A 12,983-nucleotide genomic window follows, 5' to 3' on the forward strand; every position below is an offset into this window, starting at 1 on the left:
ACTTTCATATACTGTCTCTCCGGTGTAGTTAGATTGTACATATGACATTTTGGAAGTTTACACTCAGAAACAAGTTCAATAGCGCAATCCCCCTCCCTGTGAGGCGGTAACTTATCTCCCCCCACCCCCTCCCCGGAGCAAAAACATCAGCGAAACTAGCAATATATTCTGGTAATTCCTCAATTTGCACTGAAGACACCCTTACAGAGATACAAATGGAATTACAGTATGGACTCCATTTAGAGATGTCTCCCAATCTACCACAGGATTATACAAATGCAACCACAGTAGGCCTAAGACTATCTGTGTTGGAAGGGATTCCATGACATATAGAGTGCTGATCTTGGTATGGAATAATCTGATCTTCAAACATATATCCGGAACACAAAATTTCAAGCACTTCTGTGATAATGGATAGGCATCAATGGCGGACACAGGAATGGATGGATCCAGAGGTTTTACCTCCAACTGCAAGCATTTGACCGTCTCATGATGAATTAGGTTAACACCAGCTCCACAATCAAGAAAAATTGACAGACTATCAGCCTGACAGCAATCCCAAAACCGCCACAACAGCCCTTTAGTCGTTCAAGACCCTCAGCGACTCTAAAGGTGAGCTCCCTCCATGTTTTTCAATAAGAAGCAGTGCAAAACCAAAAAACATGGAGGGAGCTCTCCTTTAGACTCCCCGAGGGTCGTGAACAACTAAGTGGCAACAACAATCAGTATGGCTTTTAATGCAAGGGAGCCCTTGGTGCCAGGGTCAGTGTGGTTCACCTGTAAGGTGCAGGGCAATCCAGTGGACTAATATATGGTGTTATTACTAGGCTGTAAGCCTGCATGGTGCACTACACGTACTATGTGGCCTGACGCCCAGTATATGCTACATCTGTGTACAAGTATAGTGCTAAGCAGCCGCCCCCCTCAGTATAAGGAAGGTGTGTGCGTGGTTGTTCATCAGTACTTTGCACCTGTGCAATGCTCCTCCGTGTAGCAATAATAGTTGCCGAGAACAATTATCTAAATATCACTAAAACTATTCCTTGTGATGATTGCTCCTATGACTTATCAGCTCAGATTGTGGCTCCAATGATCATACAGGGGAACTGAGCATGTGCTTATGTCAGCAGAAAAGTTAAAGTTTGTTTGTTTTATTTACTTTTTCCCTGTGACTAACAAAAATCCTGGAGTAGGAGATGATGGGAAATTGGAAACAAGTATGATGGGCCCTTAATTGCTAATTCAGAGAGTCTAGAGCAGAGCCAACTATAAACGAGACTCGGGGTGGCATGTTCCTTCTTAGTAGTAGGATAAAAAGGACATCAGTCCTGCACTATCATCTATTCCTTCTACTGTTCAAGTTGGTAAAGCAGAAGTTCCTGAATTTATCAGATTTCCTAACACTATTATTTACGGATCTGATTGGAATATGTTTAGAATATCTGTCAGCTGAGACGCAGAGCTGCGCTGGGCAGGGGGGACCCTAGTGGGCTGCTATTTCCTTTCCAATCTGGCCTGACCCCAAACAGTTTAGAGGGAGGTTTTCTGTTAGAGAGACTCAGAGAGGGGTGTTAACAAGGCTAGCAGATCACTGGAAGAGACTCAGCCTGCATTATCCTATACACCTCTGCTTAATGCTATTGGGATTAGTCCTCTGCCTGGATTCTAATGGGATAAAGGGACTTTGGATTTTACAGAACACATGATGGCATACCCAGGGAAGTCCCGTCTGAAGAGATCTTTTAGTGAACACATCAAGGATTCCACTAACAAAGCTTGGGATGTGTTCTGGAAGAGTGCGAGAGAAAGAAGGTTATCAGGTTAGACTCAATGAAGGGACATGAATGTAATGCATGCCTTTGTCCGTCCCCAGAAGTGGTGACATGTAATGTAATGTAACATAGCTGTTTGAGATCTTACTTCTTGCTGCTGATGCTTTGGATTGACCTTTTGTAAATTGATGAAATATACAGTATGTTACGTAATAAGACTGGATACACAATGAAATACTACTGCTGCTTCTGATCTGACTGGTCCAGATCTTTAGATACCGTCATTTTCCATCAGAACAGCCTGTTGAGAAAATGTCACATAAAAAGAGTAACTTTGTGAAAAGTTTGCAGTGTCACATGTGTGACTTCTCTAACTGCAGCAGTCCCTCTTCAATATTTTGAGTTCTAATTGTGCATGCAATCCATTGCTGGGTGCAGGGAACTGGCAAAATTATAAATATGCTGCAATATGGCGGCTACCTAATTGCATTTTTTGCTTTTGAAGGTAGTAAACTGTCAGAACTGTTGGTATTTGATTATGGAAATGGTACAATTGGGACTTAAAAAAAAATTACATACTTAAAATTGTGGAATCTCGGTGTCCGCCACTAGAAGCCCTGAATAAATCGGTGGTATATGCAGTTCATTGTGTACATGACCACTCAGCCAATCATAAGCTGAAGCCTACGATTGGCTGAGGGGTGACCTGCACAATGTATGGTATGTGACCATGACGATCACCAGGGTTGCAGCACTGAACAGGGAAGTAGGTGAGTATACCATTTTGTTATTTTTGTACAGCATTTTAAGTCTGGAAAACAGTTTTGAAAATCCTAGTAAATCCCTTAAAGGGACTTTTCACATGGGACGGGATTGTCCGCAGGACGCAGCGCATATGCAGATTATGTCAATTAGTGCAGTTTTTGTTGCAAAATGTGTTCCATGGAACGTCTTGTGAAATTTCGTGCATTTTATTCTACAGACTTTAATTCTTTAATTTTGGAATTGGAAATCTGCAACAACAATTCCGCCAGACGTCCTTAAATCTGCAGCAGAAAGCTTTTCCACTGCGGAATTTAATCTTGGGATTTTGAAGTAAAGATGTGTTTATTTAGGTGCAGAATTTAAGCCCCATAGGGATTAGGGATCCTTCACATGAGCGATATGATTGTCGGCCGCAACGGAGTTGGTCGCGGCTGCATCTCCCGTTCAGACGCCCATTCAGATGGGCCAGGTGCAGTGTATATACGCTGCAGCCCTGAATACCGTTGGGCAGGGTAAGAGAGTATAGCTCTGCTAATCTCCCTCCCACTCCCCGCCCGTTGCCGGCTGCCGGCAAAGGGAGTGGATGGGACGGGGCGGGAGCGAGTATGTCAAAGTCCCACACCCATTTCTGTGTCATAATGTTATTACTATGGGGCTCGAATTCCCCACCTGTTAAAATCCGCGAGTCTTTACTGCAAAACTGCAAGAATCAATTCCACAGCAGAAAAGGTTTTTGCTGCAGAATTAATGGCATCTTGTGAAATTGTTGTTATTGATTTCTATTATACAAGAGATGTACTTTCAAAATCAAAGTCTTTGGAAGGAAATGCAAGATTTTCCGCAACTTTCTGCAGAACACATTCAATGGTTAAAAATGTAACAAAATACACAATTATTGACAAAATCTGCATCTGCACCGCATCCAACAGACAATTCCATTCCATGTGAAAGGTCCATGGTTCACAGTAAGGCGGGTTACTGGTGATTTGCAAAGTACTTCCCAATGCCTGATGTATTGCAGTTCTACCTATTACAGGGACTCTCAGAGATACCCTCATAATTGCAGGCACAGCTCTCATTGAAATCAATAAGAGCTGCACTTGTAATTGCAGGCTGGGGTCTCACTGTTTTCAATGACAGCTGCACCTGCAATTACAAGTGCCAGCCACAACACAGGGGTCGAAGCAGCAGCTTCCACTACGATCCCGGTGTAACCGGAGCACTAACAACTAGCACTACGCGGACATTTTGGTATAATTTATGCCAGTTTGTGGCTTAAATTATACAGAAATCGGTTGGTCTAGAATGGCCACGCCCTCTCCTGACAAGCCCCACACATGTTTCAGAAAAGTGGTGGGGCTAGCGCAGGAGGAAGAAAGGTTGCACAAATTTTTTGACTTTTCTGTCAGAATTGCAGCATAGATCCCTTAATAAATGTCCCTCCATATGTTCTATCTGAGTACCCTTCCAAGTCTGCCAAGAAAACATGACAATGTGACGTCACCCTAGGAGTCAGTTATGACTCGGTGCTTGCACCAAGGGACTGTACCTTACATTACTCTTCCATTTAAATGGATGAAAGCTCTGAGAGGAGGATTATGCAAGTTTGCATTCCTAGCTCCAAAGGTGCACATGGATGGTCATGTAAATGGGATGCTAATAGAGATGAGCAAGCATACTTGCTAAGGACAATTGCTCGATCAAGCATTGTTCTTAGCGAGTATTTCCCCGCTCGGAAGAAAAGGTTCGGCTGCCGGCGCGGGTGACAGGTGAGTTGTGGCCATGAGCAGGGTGGAGCCGGGGGGGAGAGAGGGAGAGAGAGATCTCCCCTCCGTTCCTCCCCGCTCTCCCCCGCTGCTCCTCGCCCGCCGCCGGCAGCCGAATCTTTGCTCCCGAGCGGGCAGGTACTCGCTAAGGGCAATGCTCGATCAAGCAATTGCCCTTAGCGAGTATGCTCGCTCATCTCTAGATGCTAATCCACATAAGCACAGTAAGCACAGAGCTGTGATAATGGAAGTAAGGTCTCTCTTATGTGGGCAGATTTTGGGCAGTATTTTGCAGAAGTATTTGAAAATCATATCTTAGGCCACTCACACATTTTTACTTAAAGCAGACAATGAACTTGAGTTACATTTACTTGCACAGTTGATGACAATTGAAATATAAAAACACTTACCTTAGATTTGAGAATTTAGAATTTGTTCTCTCCTAGTCCTTGTCCACGTGAAGCATTCACTATAGCTTTACTTAGCTGGCATGGACTGGAAAGAGTTAACCTATTACCTGCTTGCTTCTTTGCTGTAACTCCTTGTTTCTGTTTCTTTTCACTAATACTTCCTCTTCTTCTCCCTTTCTCTCTCCTCTGCTGACTCTCCAGAATAACTTGGCTTGCTACTCACACCTTTTAGATGTTCTCCTACCCACCCCACTGACTTTTGAGTAAAGATGTTCTCTTGGTTCCTCCTCGGTCTCTATCTCCAGCTCCCTTGGACCAGACTCTCTCAAGGCCTGGACTAGACTCACTAATTCCCCTCCCACACTCTACCTTTTATACCTTCATTCTCACTTAATCCTGAGCTAGTAAAAAGCTAACTAACCAATCCCTGTACTAGCTACGGGTGATTGGCAGGTGTCAGAGCAGGTTAGAGTGTATTCTACAAAGTCATGCCTGAGTAGGTTGCATTAACACACAAATGTAACATATTATTGACCACTTAAAGACATACACACACAATTAACATAAAAGGCAGTAACAGTGCTGTGGGACCCAAACTCTGGGGTACTACAATGCAAAATACTGACTACTCAAATAGAGTAAACGGTAGGGAAGATAGAGTAGGGAGGTATATGTGAATGCTGTGAGCCTACCTTGGGTGACAAAAGCTTTATCACCATGATGAATCGACTACTTCTTTCCCTTAAAAAAGTTCTTGTGTTTCTTTTGAAATACCTGCGTTAGCAAATTTTCATAATTTCCCATACAATAACAGTTTTGGGGCATGTATTCTTAGAAATCTGCATTGTAGCTCTGTCATTCCTCCTGGGATTGTATGACCAAGGGCTGGTTGTACCAACCATGCTAACGATCCAGGTTCCGTTTAACTGCGATCAGCTATTAATATTGGTTTAAGAAAAAAGTCTTGCACCAACACTTTTTGATCTAAGATTTGCAAAACCAAGTTAACTTGATCTGTGATCAAAGGTTAAACCCAGATGAAATGTATTGCACAAGGTGATTGGTGACTGTAGTCAGAAGAACTTCCCAGCATTCATAGCAATAGTAAAAACATGCAGCAAATGTGTGTGTTATTTCACAACCCACCTCAAGCTAGAAGCCTAGACCGACATCTTGAATTTCGGCTGCTAAACGAAGCTAGTTTGAGCCACAAGAGTCGGGGGGATCAAATTCAACCTAGATTAGAACCAAAATCATGGGGTAAACCACGTTGGTGCAACATTTTTCTACTTGATCTTAGATCAATTCTTGTTGATCTCATATCAAAACTTTGGTGTAACGGCACTAAATTGTCAAAGTCTAAAACTATTAAATCTGTGTCCAATCTGGCAGTTTAACAATGTCAGCTTCGTGCTGTTCTTTCTCTATCTATTTATTTGATGCTTGGAGAACCAGTAACTCAATAAAAGCAGCACTTCTTTCTCTTTAGATGTGGAAGTAAAGAAGTTATACCAGTCACATCATGTCACTGTGAAACAGCGTAGGAGGGTTTTTTACCCCTTAAGGACCAAAGCGTTTTTGTACAAAAGGACCAGACACTTTTTAAGGATTTTAGCCATGTGGTGGTTTTACAGCCCCCTTTTTTTTCTTCAGCTACCAAAATTATTTAGCTCATTTTTTTAACATCTATGTCCCCCATGACATCATAGAAGACCTCTGGGGGGTCATTTTTTTTATTTAACCCTTTCTTCACACTTTAGCTTGGGCATCCATATGAGCCCCAGTTAGGGCTCAGTCAGACCAGCAAAAGATAGGACATTCGTACCTCTCATGTGCAGCACGGACCTAACCGGCGTGCATAAAGAATCCCTGCTCTCATCACTGAACACTGTGACAGTACAGTAATGAGGGGAGACCCTGCGGAGGTTAAAGAATCCACTGCCACACCTTTCACTAGCTGTGACAGAGAATTACAATGCTAACACGTTGCTTTCAATGGGACCAGCACTGAAGCTGGCCCCTTGAAAGCAATGAGCTACAAACAACCCTCGCAGTGATTTTCAGGGAAGGGCTTGAAATATAAGCCCTTCCCTGAAAATAAGCCCAAGCTGACAGAAAAAATAAAAAATAATAATACATCACCTAGCGCTCCGGCGTGGCTTTTTTCTGCAGCTCCCCGGCATTTCTTCTTCTGTATTCTGGTAGCCAGGGATTTAAAATTCCCCGCGTCCAGAAAGCACTGCCTCTAATTGCCTGAGCACTGTGACCAGTCAGAGGCCACGCTCAGCCATTGAATGACAGCTGAGCACGGCCTCTGATTGCTATCCTGTATGGTGGGACACACCCATCTTTGGCTGACTTCTTTGGTATCGTTCACATGTGCAGGCTATGTTTGTTTGCAGTCGATCCTGCCCACTCTGGGCTGGGTTGAGTGGGTGGCTGCACATTAGTCGACATTGAACAATTTTCTCCTCCAAATTATAATCTGGCTGACTGCATTCTATTAGGGTTTACGGCAATTACGCCTGCCCTATAGCGAGTGTACCTGTGGCGACTGTACCTATCTTATGGTGATTGTGCCTGCCCTATGGCGATTGCGCCTGTGGCGACTGTGTCTGCTCTGCGGCAATTGTGCCTGCTCTGCAGCCTATCAGGTATTGCATTTTTTGGCTTTTTCAGTGAATGTCTTTGTTTTTTCTCTCACCTCTGTGATTTTAGTACAAACATTGCATTACTTTCTTGTATTGATCCTGAATGATAGTATTTATTACACTGATCTCCTATAATGCAGTGGAGGAGTTATGTTTCCTAATTCAGATTAACGTACGGTCCCTGGATGCAAATCAGCAGAACAACCTCTGTGAAGACATTCACTTGGCAAGGAACGCTGGAAGACTTTGAGCTCTTAAAACTGTAAAATTGTGAAGATAAATAATGCACTGTATTTAGAAAGTTACACAACTTTAAGGGCGGTTTAACATATTGCGCTTTTTGGTACCAAAGCCAGAAGTAGATCCAGCAGGCAGGAAAACTATAAAGAATCTTTCACATGGAACACAATAATGTTGCAGGATGCAGCAAAATCTGCAGCTGTGGCATTCCACAGCAACATGTACAAATTCTAACTGCAGATTTTGATACAGAATTGCAGGCTGGTTTTAAGTCATTTTCAATTCTGCATTAAAATCCACAGATAGCCTGTGGATTTTGGTGCAAAATTTACAGCAGCGTTCTATGATTGAACAGAAGAACAAAAATATCAATGGAAATGTGAATAGAGCCTTATAGTCATTCCTTTATATTTCTCATTCCTTTTGAATCCACTTCTGGAATTTACTTTAAAAAACGCAAGAAACTACTACAACAACTGTGGTGTATTTCCAAAAACCCTTGTTTGTGAAACCTCCCTTAGGCCCCGTTCACATTACAGATTGTGTTAAGGATTTGAAATGGAATCTGCACCAAATCAATGGCAAGGAAGCATTCAGTGCATTCTAATGGACCGGATTATGGTGTGTTATTTTCTATTGTGGCAGGGCGATACGCAGAATGGCCTGTAGGGTGCATTCCCACGAACGTATATCAGCTCGGTTTTTACGCCGAGCCAATATACGTCGTCCTCATGTGCAGGGGGGGAGGATGGAAGAGCCAGGAGCAGGAACTGAGCTCCCGCCCCCTCTCTGCCTCCTCTCCGCCCCTCTGCACTATTTGCAATGGGGAGAGGCGGAACGGGGCGGGGCTAATTCTCAGAACTTAGCCAAGCCCCGCCCCTTTCATTGCAAATAGTGCAGAGGGGCGGAGAGGGGGTGGAGAGGAGGCAGAGAGGGAGCGGGAGCTCAGTTCCTGCTCCTTGCTCTTCCATCCTCCCCCCCCCCCTGCACATGAGGATGACGTATATCGGTTCGGCGTGAAAACCGAGCCGATATACGTTCGTCTGAATGCAGCCGTAGGGAGCTGTAAATAGGCCTTCTATTTACTAGAAGGTGTGCTAATCAGCAAGGAGAACTGTACGGGTGTGTCTAGAGGAGCTAAAATCCCCAGACACATTCAGTCCATATGTGAAAGCCAGGGAGCAGCTGCTGAAAGCCAAAGGCATGCCAGGCTCTGAGAGAGAGCTGGAGCTACTACCTGAGAGGGAGGCTAAGAGAAGGCTAAAAGCTTGGTGTCTGTGGGAGACCAAGCTTTGGTATGGTCACAAGTCTGATGAGGAAGGACGCCCCCAGGCTGACACACGGTTGGGTACGTGAAGTGGCGCTAGGTCACTGTGTTGTAGTGAGTGAGGAAACTACTGTTTAGTTAGCGCCTTGACGGGCAAGTGTTTGTTATGTTTATAGCACAAAGTATATGTGCTACCAGGGGCTGCTGTGTTTCCACTTCATTTTCGTGTTACTGCTGAGTGTTCAAGAAAATAAAGTTATTCAGATTTCACTGTGGATTTATGCACAGAATCCGTGGCTAAATTATGCCATGTGAATGGGATAATTGGAGGTCTGTCTCAAAACAGCTGTCTTTGATAACATACTGCCACTGCAGGCTGATGAGTTAAATTTATTGGTGCATACTATATCTTAGTCTTTGGTTAATTCTGTAAAGTTGTCCACTCTTGTAAGCTACATGCCAACTGTATACTACATTGAAAGTATTGTGTTGTACCTAACAGTGTAACATTTGAATGCAAAAAAGTTGAAGCAGGTGGTTACTATTCTAAGCTTTCAAAGGAAAAGCAAGCCAAACTAATATCAGGCTGTAGAGTTGCTGCAGCATCAGAGAATATTACTTGACTCCGACCCCTCAGATTAGCTATCAAGTAGTTTTCATTATTGTTATTGTCCTTTCTTTGATTTCGAAATGACTCAAAAAGAAGAAGTTTACAGTCCAAAACCAGTCTACAGTTTTTTCAAAGATCTTTTTCAGTTCCTTACTAGATTTAGCTGACTACAATTCTTATAGTTACAAGAAAAAATAAGTGAACCCTTTGAAACTACCTGGATATCTGCATTGCTTACTAAAAAAATGTTTGATCTAAGTCACAATTATAGCCAAACACAAGCTAACTAATCTAGTAACACAAACCGTTTTACCGTTCTTGCCTTTTAATGAGCACAATGAGTAAACATTCATAGTGCAGGGAGAAAGAGTAGAAATTCATCAATATTTCTTGGATGCCTTGTCTGCATAGCCCTCATCAGATCATCTAATAGCATTTTGTTAGGGTCAGACCTCTTACTTTGCGATTCTAAAATACAAATCTTCTTTTTTGAGCATTCCTTAGTTCATTTTCTTGTGTGCTTTGGGTCAAGTTTCACTTTTGTCTCATCTGTCCATAGAACATTTTTCCGGAAGCATTGTGGAACATCAAGGTGGTTTTTCTTGGACAGCAGCAGTTTTGTGCTGTCCTTTCATGAACTGTAAAGATAAGCAGCAGGACTAGGGTATACCTGGCTAAATAGACAATCACCAAAAAAATTGCCAAAGGCAAGAAAATAGCCTGATGGTCATACCCTCCCAAACACAGAATGATAAAAACGTATACTTTATTAACATATGCGCTCAAAAACCACAAGGGCACTATAAAAAGGGTTGTTTTTTTTCTCTTCTCCCTCAATCACTGAGTATGTGCAGTACCTGGCACATAGGCAAAGGGGACTACATACACCCTGCCTTGCATCTTATGTGCTGGCGACCACACTCTATCTGACACACATTGTTACTATATTCTATTGGTTAGACTATTTCCTCTGAGCTGCCACTCATTACGGAACCCGTTCACAGGTAACGATTAATGCTTACTTTTGGTTGTTCGAACAAATTTTGAGTGATAATCGTTGCATGTAAAATAGCCTTTAGTCAAGATCTAGTTCAGTCACCTATTTATTTATTTTAAAGTGTCATCGTTTTTTGAGTGCATATATGTTAATAAAGTATACATTTTTATCACGCTGTGTTTTGGAGGGTATAACCATTAGGCTATTTTCTTGCCTTTGGCAATTTTGGGGGTAATTCCTTCCATGAACATCATTCTTGTTCAGTGCTTTCTCATAGTCAACACATGAACAGAGGTTTTGCAGTTTGTAGAGTCTTCTGTAGATATTTTGCTGTTACCTTTCGGTTCTTTCTCACTTCTGTTGTGCTCTTGGAATGATCTTAGCAAAACGCCAACTCCTAGGGAGAGTAGTAAGAGCCCTCCACTTTCTTCATTTTGTAATTTGTTTAACCATTGATGTACACCGAAGTCTTTAGCAATATTTTTGTAGCCTTTTCAAGTTTCATGCATCTCTATAACACATGAGGTTTGCTGAAAATTGTTTGATTCAAGGCATGACTCGCACTAACCAATCTTTCTTGAGAACAGATTTGTCAGTAACTAGGCTTTGTGTGCCTTTATTTAAGGGACAGTGCACCTGTGAAACTCACACTTCCAATCTTATCTCTTTGGTTGAAACACCTTTTGCCAATCAGCTGTTGGAGAGATCATTAATACAAAAGTTCACTTACTTTTTCTCCCTATACTCTGGATGATCACTCAATATGCTCAATAAAAGACAAGAACAGTACAAATGTGTGTGTGTTATTAGTTTAGTTAGAGTGTGTTTTCCTGTAACTGTGATTTAGATAACAATCAAACCAGCATTTATTTGTAATTAATGCAGAAATCCAGGTTTATAAAGATTTCATGTATTTTTTTTTTTAGACTACATATAGAAGGACCTAATGCTAACTATTTATCATTCAGAAAAAGCCTTATTGGATAATATCTTAGGCCCAATGCCCACTTGCACTCACGGATTCCACTGCTGAATCCCGCAGTGGAATCCAGCCGTGCCCGCAGATATGGAGAGGGAAATACATTTTGTTACCTGTCCAGATCCAGTGCAGGTCTCCTCCATGCCAGCTGGATCTTTATTCTTCAGCACGGTGGATGCATCCGTATGCGCCGCTGACGTGCCGGACGCATGCGCAGTGCAATTTTTTTTTTTTTTAAACTCCTGCTTTGCCGTGGATCCGTGGCACGTCCACAGTGACAGCTACATTGGCTTCAATGGAAACTGTCCCGCAGAAAAATGGAGTATGCTGTGATTTCTTCCCGCATGTGTGATCCGCACATCAAGGAAAAAAAATCACATCTGCATGTTTAAAGTTCTTTTGTGGATGCTAATACATCCTTATGGGCGGCTTGATTTGTGGATCTCCCTCGCTGGTTCCACAAATCAGATCCGCCCGTGGACATTGGGCCTTACACTATCATATCATTAGCTTATATAGTAAAGAATAAACTACCTATCTGCAGAGACAAATGTAACTTCAGTTTCCAGGACCCCTTATGCTGTGACAATAAAATCCCTGTTTATCCTTTGATGACCACACGCACTGTTTGCCATAGCAAGCACTTCTCTCAAGAGACCCAGTTTTCTCTTCCCCTCTGGTCATGCTATAATAGTGTAATGAGTCCAAGAAGTCTTTAGGTTTCTCATGGAAATGATAAACACAAGTCTTTAATGGAAAACATCTCTCCAAAACTCTCTGTTATATTTCTTGGTTCAGGAAAGGATTTCAAAATAATGTCTTTGAAAGTCTGTTGTGAAACAACTACCTCTTGGGCAATGGTTAATCCAGATTTATGGGGGGAATCATTTAATAGTTTTTATGCAAATTAAAGAAAATTAGGAAAAAAATCAATATTTGATACAGCAAGATATTGGAAGCATTCTGCATCCAAAAAACAGTCAAAGTATGTACCATTGGCGCTTCACCTCACCTCCTCTGTAGGCTTCCTGCTGCCAGCAATCCCCGACTTCTGGTTCCCAGCGGCCTGTAGTGGCCTCAACTGACCAGCATCACCTGACTAGCGGCGCCATACCTGACCAGGCTGCAGGCAACTGGAAGCCAGGGAGCGCTTACAGCGGTAAGGCTAGGGAGGAGGGGAGGGGAGTGCTGCATAGTATGAAATCAGCTGCAGGTAAGCAGCTGATTTCCAGTCAGAGTTTGCACCAATGGTCCAGATTTTGACAGTTTTTTTAGATGCTGAATTTGCTGCTGAAATTTCTGCTGCGGATACTCCGCAGCCTTTCTGCCATGTGTAAATGTGCCCTAAGGCCTAATGTCCACAAACGGATCTGATTTTGCGGAATCTGCACTGGTGACCCATGCGGAAGAACTGCAAATCAAGCCGCCCATAGAGATACATGGGCGTCTGCAAGTTAAATAAAGCATGTATTTATTAGTAGTAAAGCAAGTACTGTATTTAAATCTACATCTGTATTTGCTCCTCT

General features: G+C 42.6%; 1 protein-coding gene across 1 annotated transcript in view; it reads left to right on the forward strand.

Moving 5' to 3' along the window:
- The first annotated feature begins 1,636 nt into the window (after positions 1 to 1,636).
- LOC136611470 (rho GTPase-activating protein 7-like) overlaps positions 1,637 to 12,983 on the forward strand; it is a 187,588-nt gene continuing 176,241 nt past the window's right edge. Inside the window, exon 1 of the mRNA XM_066591111.1 lies at positions 1,637 to 1,820. Within this exon, the coding sequence (XP_066447208.1) occupies positions 1,703 to 1,820 (118 nt within the window). The 5' untranslated portion in view covers positions 1,637 to 1,702. The remainder of the gene's footprint in view (positions 1,821 to 12,983) is intronic.

This window comes from Eleutherodactylus coqui, chromosome 2 (genome assembly GCF_035609145.1).
Source record: "Eleutherodactylus coqui strain aEleCoq1 chromosome 2, aEleCoq1.hap1, whole genome shotgun sequence".
Lineage (NCBI taxonomy): Eukaryota > Metazoa > Chordata > Amphibia > Anura > Eleutherodactylidae > Eleutherodactylus > Eleutherodactylus coqui.